The sequence below is a fragment of the Xyrauchen texanus genome, chromosome 27 (assembly GCF_025860055.1).
Source record: "Xyrauchen texanus isolate HMW12.3.18 chromosome 27, RBS_HiC_50CHRs, whole genome shotgun sequence".
NCBI lineage: Eukaryota > Metazoa > Chordata > Actinopteri > Cypriniformes > Catostomidae > Xyrauchen > Xyrauchen texanus.
Window position 1 is genome coordinate 2,794,537 of NC_068302.1, and position 12,725 is coordinate 2,807,261.

At 36.1% G+C, this 12,725-nt stretch overlaps 1 protein-coding gene across 3 annotated transcripts in view; it reads right to left on the minus strand.

The window, feature by feature from the left end:
• Positions 1–5,687: 5,687 nt before the first annotated feature.
• nadka (NAD kinase a) overlaps positions 5,688–12,725 on the minus strand; it is a 34,330-nt gene continuing 27,292 nt past the window's right edge. For all 3 annotated transcript variants that reach the window (XM_052093902.1, XM_052093901.1, XM_052093903.1), the window contains 7 exons: positions 12,509–12,594; positions 12,282–12,384; positions 11,707–11,849; positions 9,711–9,810; positions 8,396–8,553; positions 8,222–8,304; positions 5,688–7,693 (listed from right to left, as the gene is read on the minus strand). In XM_052093902.1, the coding sequence (XP_051949862.1) occupies positions 7,546–7,693; positions 8,222–8,304; positions 8,396–8,553; positions 9,711–9,810; positions 11,707–11,849; positions 12,282–12,384; positions 12,509–12,594 (821 nt within the window). In that variant the 3' untranslated portion in view covers positions 5,688–7,545. The remainder of the gene's footprint in view (positions 7,694–8,221; positions 8,305–8,395; positions 8,554–9,710; positions 9,811–11,706; positions 11,850–12,281; positions 12,385–12,508; positions 12,595–12,725) is intronic.

Sequence of the window (12,725 nt, forward strand, 5' to 3'; positions counted from 1 at the left end):
GACTGTGGGTTTTTTGTTTTTATTTTGCCAAAGTAATACTTAAATGGCAAAATGTTCTGAAGAGCAGTGTATAATGCTACCTACTCCATCGCTTGCTCTCTAGTGCCCCCTGGCCCCATTGTTCTTCTAAGGATTATTATTTAAATTTTTTTTAAGGTTTCCGGGGCTTTTGGGGCACTTAACATGCACAAAAACTCATTTTGCATCGGTAGAGTTGTCAGCCAATAGGGCTGTGCAAAAGTTCATACATGGGAGTGCAGAGGGGGCTCTGTAGCACTACCAAGAAGATGGGCATGTTCGGGGCTCTGTAGCACATCCCTTTTGAGCTAGTCACCAAACTTTGTACATATATATACAGTATCTCACAAAAGTGAGTACACCCCTCACATTTTTGTAAATATTTAATTATATCTCTTCATGTGACAACACTGAAGAAATGACACTTTGCTACAATGTAAAGTAGTGAGTGTACAGCTTGTATAACAGTGTAAATTTGCTGTCCCCTCAAAATAACTCAACACACAGCCATTAATGTCTAAACCGCTGGCATTAAAAGTGAGTACACCGCTAAGTGAAAATGTCATGATGACAAGGCATGATGGATCCATGTTCTCATTCTGTTTACGCCAAATTCTGACTCTACCATCTGAATGTCTCAACAGAAATCGAGACTCATCAGACCAGGCAACATTTTTCCAGTCTTCAACTGTCCAATTTTGGTGAGCTCTTGCAAATTGTAGCCTCTTTTTCCTATTTGTAGTGGAGATGAGTGGTACCCGGTGGGGTCTTCTGCTGTTGTAGCCCATCCGCCTCAAGGTTGTGCGTGTTGTGGCTTCACAAATGCTTTGCTGCATTCCTCGGTTGTAACGAGTGGTTATTTCAGGCAAAGTTGCTCTTCTAGCAGCTTGAATCAGTCGGCCCATTCTCCTCTGACCTCTAGCATCAACAAGGCATTTTCGCCCACATGACTGCCGCATACTGGATGTTTTTCCCTTTTCACACCATTCTTTGTAAACCCTAGAAATGGATGTGCGTGAAAATCCCAGTAACTGAGCAGATTGTGAAATACTCAGACCGGCCCGTCTGGCACCAACAACCATGCCACGCTCAAAATTGCTTAAATCACCTTTCTTTCCCATTCTGACATTCAGTTTGGAGTTCAGGAGATTGTCTTGACCAGGACCACACCCCTAAATGCATTGAAGCAACTGCCATGTGATTGGTTGATTAGATCATTGTATTAATGAGAAATTGAACAGGTGTTCCTAATAATCCTTTAGGTGAGTGTATATAGTTCTCATCAAACCAGACAAATTTCATAGTTATAATCATTAGGTCTGCCCAACAGGAAGTCTGAACTTTTAAATACTACCCCCCTAGGGGATTCATGTGACTGTCACCACATTTAGACAACATTATGACAAGACATTGAAGATGCTAAATTGCAAACAGATTTTGATATATTGAACGGTTTTGTTATGGCGAGACATTCAATTAATGGCGAAAATGGGAAACAGGAAGTTTTCACATCTTCTGTGTACAATGTGTGATTTTGATCAAACTTGAGATGTATGTTTAGTCTTGGGTGCTAATCAGGAGTGGTGGTGGCGTAGTGGCTAAAGCAAAGGGCTGTTAATCAGAAGGTCCTTGGTTTGAACCCCACGGCCACCACCATTGTGTCCTTGAGCAAGGCACTTAACTCCAGGTTGTTCCGGGGGGATTGTCCCTGTAATAAGTGCACTGTAAGTCGCTTTGGATAAAAGCGTCTGCCAAATGCATAAATGTAAATGTAATCACATGGATTTGACTATTTTGGGCCACGGTCATAGCGCCACCACCTGGCAGCAGAAAGTGTGGCTCTTACAAAATACTTTAAAATAGTCCTAATATTTACCCAAATTGCTTCAAAATTGTTTAGAATAATGTCAAACGACAAATGCATGTGTCCACCTTGCATTGTTTTCCGAAAGCCACTGAGTGGAAATGGACCCATGGTGCTTGGGTCCGTCATTGCTGCTTGCAGATAATATTTACCAATTTGGTTTAGTAAATGTTTTCAACCTGTAATCCAACAATGCTGTGTTAGGAATGTAGACATGAAAGAAACAATGAACATCGTTAAGTAAAATTTTTCAATCTTTTTTTAAGACTCCCAAGTGCAAGAGCGTGCCAAGCTGTGAAAGAAAAGAAAGACAAAACTGGAAAATGTAAGCTGTCGTTATTCTATTCATTTATTTATTAAAAAAATTACATACGAAGGAATAATTAACAAGGGACAGTTGAATTACAAACAATTCTGAGGTGGTAATGTGGTTGTGAAGCACAGTGGTGCACTACAGGTTTTGATTCAGTCTTTCCACTTTGGTTTGTATGTCTCAACACATGTTCAACTCTTCAACTATATATTGTATAACCTGTAAATGAGCAATGCTGTGTTGTGGATGCGGGAGTGAAATAGGGCGTGCAATTTCATACATTCTTTGAAGTCTAAAGAGTTCAAGAGACAGTCGATGCTGGAAACCTGTAACTGCAAGTAATTTTTTAAGAACGTAATTAACCGTTCTTTAATTTGGTTCCAACTGGTTACCATATTGAAAGAAGGCAGTGGAACGTCTGAACCGGAACAAAAAAAGTACTTTATCTGCTATTATTTTGTACTTCCTTGTACTCATATCTGTGTCTTTTGGTGTATTAATTATGTGTGTTTTAGTTTAGATTTTTTTTAAACAACCTCTTAGACACATTTACAATTGTATTTAAAATGTACAACATGAAATGTTGGAAATAAATGTTTTACATAATACAAACTGAAAATATTAATTTATTTATTTGAGACACTTGTTAACTACACATTTTTTTACTTTTTATAATAACAGGCTTTATTATGAACCTTGGAATATAAAGTAAATGCATCTGAAAATCAAGTGTAACTCATTTAAATATCTGTGTAGTTTATCAGAAAATCTAAGTAAATTCTACTTAAAATGGTAGATTCTAACAAGATAAATACTAAGTCTCCATGACTTAAAACAATGGACTGTAATCTAAATTTGAGTTGGGTCAGAGTTACATGTTGAAAACATGAAGTCTGATATGTCAAAATGCCAGAAAAGCTGATGCAAATAATTGCCAAATAATTGTATTTAAGTAAAATCAACCCATTGATTTTCTTACCGTGTTCTAATATATTATAATCCTTCCTGTTGAGTTATTTATGGCTCTACAATACACTGTGCGTCTCACCCACGGTCACCACTATTCAAAATTCAAAAGAATTATAATCTATTATGAAGCCTAACATATTACTCTCGTCTTACAACTCAGTAAAATAATAATGACTCATTTTAATGAATAAACTGATGAGATAAAACATTATGACCACCTGCCAAATATGCTGTTGGTCCTCCGTGTGCCCCAAAACAGCTACAACGGCTACACAGCCCCATACGCAGTAGGGTGCGATGCACTGTGGGTTGTGATATATATTCTTCATGTAACCATAATTACAATTTTCTGTGACTTGTGCCACAGTACACGTTCTGTCGATATGGACCAGATGGGATAGCCTTCATTGCCCTTGTGCATTGATGAGCCTTGGGCTCCCAACACACTGTCGCCTGTTTGTGGTTTTTCCCTCCTTGGAACACTGTCGGTAGTTCTCAGGTAAACATGTGGTGACCTTGCCCTGTCGTATTGCAGGAAAACCCCAGGAAACAGAGAGAAAAAAATAGTGTGATAAAGAGGTGACTAAGATTAGCTAGATTAATTGTACAGTACATTTGTTAATATGAAATCTACCTTTATAAAATATAGGGGGTTGGGTAAGTAACTTTAAATGGGACTCTCCAAGAGCTCGGACACATTTCGAACACGGTCCCAACCCCCGTACATAACCTAACCATCAGTAAAGTAAAAATGTAATGCAAGAGGGTACAATGCACCCTCTGATATGGAATCCGAACATGACTCTTCCATGCTGCTGACTCAACGCACTTGCCCCATGGTTATATTGGATGTCCTAGAGTACTGGAACTCTCGGAAACAACATTGCCTACTTGCATGTGATCATGTTGGAAATAACGTGGACTGATGGCTTCAACAGAAGCATTTACTACTAACAATTTAGGAGCTCTAGGTAGGTTTGTCTAGAAAGGTATATACACATTTCCACTAATAATCAATAACTCTTTGGAAAAAATCAAGTTAATTTGGATGTACACTTTCATGCTTGCGATGCCTTGCCAACTATAGTCTGTCCAGACTTCTTTAACATTACTGTGGATCACATTCTTTTATCATCAGAGCTTCTCTGATCTGCTATAAATGTTACAACTTCCGGGCTTCTTAAGTCCAGAACAAACACACTTGTTAATTCATGCTTTATTTTAAAGATAACATCAGAGGAATGTGTCAGTGAAACAAGGAAACTCAGTGAAAAATTTCCCCTTTCCCCTTTCCCTAGAAACACCCATAATGGTGTAACACAAGGAACGAGTGCATTAAATAAACAGCCATCTGAAGAGGTTTTATTGACTGTATTTCCAGAAGAAAAACACACTTCTGTGAAGCATGCACACCTTACAGGATGAAAGTCCATGCAGGAACAAGGAACAAGGAAGAACTTTTAGGTAAAGATGGATACATATTGATGGATTCAATAGGCTTAAAAGCAACAGGAGATACAGTGACCGAACAAAAGAACACAAAATCACGGTCACAGTAGCTGTAGATTTGAGAGATTTATCTAGATCTTAGTTTTGCATTATATAAACTGGAATTTATCACAATTGTCACTTATCTAAACATGTAGATAAAGACAACACATTTCAAACATGGTTATGTCTTAAACTCATGGAGTAAAAATAGACATTATTGCCTGGTAGAAATTTTGCAAACATCCTTTGAAAACCAAATCAGAAACGTGCATTAAAAGGGAGACAAAGAGAGAGAGAGATTTAGTTTTATTATGGAAAAAGTTATTTTTAATAACATTAGAATAATAATACAAAATCTGACAGTAAATAAAAACTGACTTCTGACAGGATGTGATAAAACACAGATGTGCCGTGTAAACTGACTGAAAGATCAATGTTAGTGACAATTCATATGTATTTTAGTCCTCAGCAAATCACACAGCTGTTTGTTACAAAATCCCTTGTTCTCATTTTCTGATAAAAAATATCTTACATTTTTACCCAATCAGCTTTTACAAAAACACATTATTTTACAAATCATTTGGTTTGAGTTTGATGTCATTCAGATTACATAACATGTTTAAGTGACAAACTTTATATATTAAATGTAAAAAGATTCAAAGAAAGTAATGAAAATTATCCCCTTGACCATATGAATTATTTTCAGGTGGGACCGCCAAACTAATATGAATCAATAAAGTGATGCCGTAACCGACTAATAACATGTTATAAACAAAAGGCCCAGGAAAAAACAAACCAATGTCATTTACCAAGAGTCTGCTGCACCATATGCTATGCCTGTAAATTTAAATAGGAGATGGACAAAATAACAGAAAGACTGAATATATACATATTTAGTAGCACTAGGATCATCATTTGGCTTCAGAGCAGCTTCTTTCAACAGAACTGGACTGTGTGAGATATACTGCTGTATCCTTTCAGAAAATAAATGAAATGGAGTAGGTGGAAATCTCCTGAACTTTGCATTAAATCTTTACATCTTATGTTTGAGGAAGTTCTAGGTTTTTTTTATTATACCTTATACAACATTATGGATCTAATCTTGGACACGTGATGGTTCAGTATGACAGGTCTGCCAACTCACAGTGTGCTTTTTTTGTTTTTTACATTCTATCTGTGGTTGTTTGAGGAAGTATTCGCAAAACACTTTGGGTCTGTAAGCGAGCTTTTGCTTGTGACAGTAGTCCCTCTGATGACTCATAGGTGCACATTATTTGTTCCACCTGATGGATGAAATAATTTAGCAGTTTTTGTAATTGATGCACTTGTGATTCAGGATGTCTGGTACATAATACAGATTGCTTTGAAAGCTCATATATCAAAGAACTCTTTTATAGCTGGCACAAGCAGTTGGTAATAGTCATTTGTAATTGTTCATTACTTCAAAGAACAACACATTTTGAAGGAGTGTTTCCGTTCTTTTGTCCAACACCTGTAGGCCTATGTTTAATCTTTCCCTTCTGAAATGTTACCTTTCCAAGTTATAGAAGCTCAGCTTTTTTCCTGTGAAGGGCACTTAAAACCACAATTTGCTCATTTCATATTATGTTTTGACCCCTTCTCACCCCTGAAAACAACAAAACAAATAAACCTGCACCAGGATAATGTTGGAAGATACAAAATGTCACAATTAAAATAAAAAAATAGAAAAATGACATGTCTAAAACTGGGAAAATAAAAAAACAAAACATTATGGTCCTTTTTACCTGGAATGGAGAAACTGTTAATTAGATTACTTGTTGACCAGTAAGACACCAATGCAATGAATACAGTGGTTTCAAAAACATTCTTAAGAATATTCAAGCTTAGATATAAATATATCTACTGAGATGTACGAAGCAAGTACATTGTAAATGCGCTGTAAATACAGCAGAAGAAATACATTTTCCCCGAACGACTGGATTTTGATACAATGCTCTTCATGATTTAAGGCACAATCTATTGAAATTCACTTATTGCTGAAAATCCTTTAAATTATCTTGTTTGAAAGAACTGACAATACATGATACTTTTACAAAACAATATAATGAAATTAACTGATATCGGTTAGATGGTTTAATCTCACGAAACCCGTCAAGAACACATCCGGGTCATATTTCACCTTTAAAAACAATTTAATAATAATAATATTATTATATATATAAAAAATTCCATCTTTTTTTTTTTGCAGAGAAATTAGGCCTATTTTTAGGAACATTATAATAATTTTTATTTTTTTTATTAAGACGTTATTTTCATTGCAATTAAGCGCATTATAATTTCATAAAATTCACTTATTGCTGAAAATCCTTTAAATTATCTTGTTTGAAAGAACTGACAATACATGATACTTTTACAAAACAATATAATGAAATTAACTGATATCGGTTAGATGGTTTAATCTCACGAAACCCGTCAAGAACACATCCGGGTCATATTTCACCTTTAAAAACAATTTAATAATAATAATATTATTATATATATAAAAAATTCCATCTTTTTTTTTTTGCAGAGAAATTAGGCCTATTTTTAGGAACATTATAATAATTTTTATTTTTTTTATTAAGACGTTATTTTCATTGCAATTAAGCGCATTATAATTTCATTATTGTAAGCCAAAAAAAAAAACATATATATATATATATATATATATATATATATATATATATATATATGGGTGAAATGTGACCTGGACTTGTTTTCTTGAGATTCCTGAAAACCCTGACCACTGGATGATTATGATAAACAGAGAAAATACAGTACTGCAACTAAATAAAACTAAATGTAAAAAAAAAAAAAAAAAACCACATCATTTAATAAATAGTATTGGAAAGCACGTTTATGAAAGTGTTCAGAACTCCTCCTCTTCTGAACTCAGATGACTCTGTTTCTTACGAACATTCCAGTGTAAACATTGAGCCAGACTCTCAAACCAATCATTCACCGGATCGCGGAAACAGATGGAGGGAACAGGGAAACAGGATGTAGTGATGGTAATACTAAAAGGTAGAGAGAAGTATCCATACAAAATTAGCCATGCATTAAGTTTCTAGAAAGGCACATGCCAAAAAGTTTTCTAGTAAAAAAGAAAACAACCATCTAATCATCTTTAAAACAAGATGCATTCAGCTAAAAAAACAAAAAAAAAACAGAAAGGTTTGTCCATGTAATCATTTGCTGCACCTCCCAGCATTATTTGTGAATGTGAAAATCTTCCTGTGTGCTTCAATGAAAGCAAAGAAAATAGAATCTTACCAGAGTTAATATCACAAATGTACTTACATTTGATTAGTGACCGAGAAAGACAACAGATCTTAAATATTTCTTCTTCATTTTAAATCACTTCTAAAACTTTTTTCAGGTTTAAACGAGATCTTGATTTTCAATGTGGTCCATTAAAAATCATTACTGAAGTAAACTGTAGACTGTGAAAGTAGTTTCAAGATCATTTATCAGCATATTTAAACAGGTCTGCATAAGTCTTACAGGAGTTTTGTCTTGTTTCATATGATGTTGATGTCACCTACCTGTCCCCGTGTGCAATTTCCTGCCGTTTTCTGCCGTCAAGAGACACCCAGGCTGTGTTTCTGGCATCACGGGACAGCATGATCTAAAATCAAAACCAAACAAAACAGGGTTGAGTGAATGCCCTCATGCATTCAAAGTGAGCAGCAGCAGCAGCAGTTTTAAGCTGTGCTCACCTTGAGCTCAACACCCGCAGGCACAACGATGGGTCTGAATGAGAGCGAATGTGGACAGATGGGTGTGATCATGATCGCTGGAACATTGGGGTGGATCATTGAGGCACCTGCTGCTACAGCGTATGCCGTGCTGCCTGTAGGTGTGGACACTATCACACCTGAAAGAGAGGGACAGAGAGATTGATACTTTTTCCTCTTAAAAGTCCTATAATGTTTAAAAAAAAAAAGCTGATTCACTGAATTTTATGGCTTTACCAAAGAAATTGTATTTGGTCTTGTTATCTGGTAAAAACGAAGGCTGTTGATTTAACGTGCTATTTCGGTGAGATTAATTATATAAAAACACCACCATTAAAAATGTATGCAATGAAATTAAGCCATCGTAATAATGAATTTTCCTACCAACTAAGCAAATCGAGCATGAACCTAAAACGACAAAAAAAATGAGTGCCAGTGTGTTAAGTTCTGAACTAGATTTATCTTGACACAGCTTCCTAAAAGCGTGCCATCTTTATGGCTAAAGATGCTGAAAACCAGTAAAATGCGACGCAACCAAAGGCATTGGTCTGATGCATGTATGGACAGAATGTAAGAAATCGTCCTGTGTTGCTGATAGGCTTATGTACAATGATATAGAAACACAACAAACAATATACTGACTTCTGAAGCCATTTTTTTGTACTGTCTAATCAATGCTTTCTTTACAATAATGTAATATATTATAATTATCTGATATTATTATATTATAAATTAAAATTTTAATATTTATTGCAAAATATAGGACAAGCATTGTTTAAGCATTGAACCTTAATACCTCTCCAAGAAATAACGGTCAATGGTTAAAAAGATGAAAACCAAAAATGCTGAGAAAGAATTTTCAGTTCCACTTTATATTAGGTGCTTTTAAGCATTTGATACAGTGTACTTATTATGTGCATACTTGTTGTTGCATTGTAATTGCATTAAAAGTACCTGCATTTAATTACATCTGTAGTTAAACTGTTAACCTTACCTTTAAACCTAAACCAACCCTTACCCTAAAATCTAACACTAACCCCAACCTTAACCCTACTCCTAACCCTAATTGTACCTCAACCTCAGTTGCAGCAAATGTGACTCTTGTGAGAATTTTGTAGAACAACATGTAGTTATACAAACACATTGTATTGTATGTATTTTAATGTAAGTACATAGTAGTTAAAGACACCTAATATAAAGTGTGACCGAATTGTTTTGTGTGTGTGTAATAGCACTGTAATAGATACACTATCAGGGCAGGTATAATTAGCTGGTTCAGGTTTAACTGCACACTAACCATCTCCTTGAACAGTGGTGATCAGGTGACCATCCAGAAACAGGTCGACATTAGAGAGGTATGAGGATGGACCTCGGTCCAACACAACTTCATTCAGCACCTGACAGAGGAACAGAGATCTATCAGATTATTTACACAACAGCTTTTTGTTAAACAGATTGTTCCAACTCTAAATACTTATGGGATGAGTTGTGTCTGAAGTCCAGTTTCAACCACAAACTATATAACTTGACATAAAAAGGGTTTATTCCAATTATAACTGTTTACGGAATACAACACACACACACACACACACACACACACATGTTGTGTTTCCATGTTTTATGGGGACTTTCCATAGACATAATGGTTTTTATACTGTACAAACTTTATATTCTATCCCCTAAACCTAACCCTACCCCTAAACCTAACCCTCACAGAAAACTTTCTGCATTTTTACCTTTTCAAAAAACATAATTTAGTATGATTTATAAGCTGTTTTTCCTCATGGGGACTGACAAAATGTCCCCACAAGGTCAAAAATTTCGGTTTTACTATCCTTATGGGGACATTTGGTCCCCACAAAGTGATAAATACACGCCACACACACACACACACACACACACACACACACACACACACACACACACACACACACACACACACACACACACACACACACACACACACACACACACACACACACACACACACACACACACAATAATTTTCTGAAAGATCTTTAAAACAAGAAAAAAATGACTTGAGAAGCAGAATGATATAGTGTTGTTCAGAGAAATCTACCCAAATGTAGTTTATCCACAAAACAAAATTTGATTCAGTTTAAATATTGTTTTTTTTCTTGTTATAAGCACAAATGATTTCCCTTAAAACAAGACAATATCTAACATTGTAAAGAAAATATGTGAACCCTTGAAATAACCTGCATTTATGTATAAATTTGTCTTAAAATCTGGTTTGATCATCTTAGTTACAATAATTAACAAACAAATCGGTTTTAACTAATAAAAACACAAATTATTGTATTTGTTCTTTTACATATTTAATACATTCAAATTGTAGGTTGGAAAAAGTATGTGAACCCCAAGAATTGGAAAACCTGGAATCCAATTAATGAAACAGGTGTGGGTTAGAGCTACTATGACTTACACTCAAACATTTTGAGTTTACTATTCTCAAGACTGCTGATGGACTACACGGAAAACATTGAACAGGCATGGTGTCCATGGCAGGACACAGCGAAGGAAGCCGCTGCTTTCCAACAAAAGCATTGCTGCGAGCCTGAAGTTTGCCAAAGAACACCTTGACACTACAGCGCTACTGGGAAAATACTTTGTGGACTGATGAAAAGGCTGCATTTTTTGGGAAGAAAACGCAGCACTAAGTATGGTATGCTGTAAAAGGGGCACAGCATACCAATATAAAAACATCATCTCAATGGTGAAGTACGGTGTAGGGAGAATCATGATTTGGGGCTGCTTTGCTTCTTCAGGGCCTGGACCGCTTGAGGAAAAAACAAATTCTCAAGTTTATCAAGATATCCTAAAGGATATTGTCTGAAGATCAGCAGAAGTTGGGTGATGCAGCAGCACAATGACCCTAAACATCAAAGCTAATTCACAACAGAATGGCTTAAATTTTATAAATTTTTTAAAATCCACATTTTGGATTGTCCCAATCCGAGCCCAGACTTTGACTCTCTTGAAGTCATTCCACAGCATCTCTATTGGGTTATTCACACTAAGAATGTGGCTGAGCCGAAGCAGTTCTGTAAGAAAGAATGGTCCAGAATTCCTGCTGAACATCAGCCTGAATGCCACCCTTTGTCATTGTCCATGGATCTCTCGCTATTAGTCATGTTGCCATGTCAAGTGTTTTGACAATGTGCTTGTGCTATTCAATGTGTTTGGAGGCGTTTTTGCCAGGGCATAATTTTTACACAACATTTTTTACTAAATTCATAGTTATTGCCAAGCGGCAGGGCTGTGGTACTCACTTGATATTGCATAGATTTGTGGTTGGGTTCAGTGTCTCCATTTGAGATGATCAAACTCTTTTCATCCATGGTTCCCTTCTTCTCTCCACACTCTTTCACCACCTTCACTTTCAGACGACTGCGCAGAATGATCGCAGCATTACCTACAGTGTGGACCAACAAAAACGCTGCATAAAACCCTGGCAGCCCTGGAGATTTTCTTCTAAGGCAGTATTAAAAATGAAATGGACCCTCATAAGTGACTGATTTGAAACACTCTACATCACACACAAATGTTGGGTAAAATGGTTGATTTTAATTAGACCAAACTATTTTTAGCAAATAATTTTCAGTATTGTATGTATTATAAGAACTGCCTGAACACAAATATGTACAAATGAAGAGTTTTATAGCCCCAACAAAAATCAATAAAACACCTAAATCAAAACCTACTAAACTGACCCTATGTGCTGTAAAAGTCAAAACAACAGAAATAGAGTGTCAACCAAACATGGATAGGGATTTTAAAGCACATCAGTAAGCTGGGACAGTCTCATATTTGAGACCTTTCTAACAACCTGGAAAATGAGACTCACCTTCAATAATCTGTGTGACCTGAGACTGGTATGTGTCGAAGTTAAATGGTGTGAGAAAGCCCAGAGAACCCAAATGAAAGGCCATGACAGGAGGCACACTCTCCTACATCACACACGCACAGTTACAGTGAGGCTATTAGAAGAAGTTCTCACCAAAATGACTTCATACAATGACTTGTGAAACATCTTTCATTATTCTGTCAATATTACATCAGTTATGAACACACCTGGAAGAGTGAGGAAGCATAGAGCAAGGTCCCATCTCCTCCCAAACAAATGATGAAGTCTACGCGCTTGGAAATATCATCATAATCTGTGAAACACACATCAACAGGTCAAAGTTTTCCACACATTCTCATGTTTATGCTGATGACTAAACATCACTGACATCAAACCGGATGCAAAATATCTAAGAACCCATTTCCGCCTGGTATTAAGAAGCTT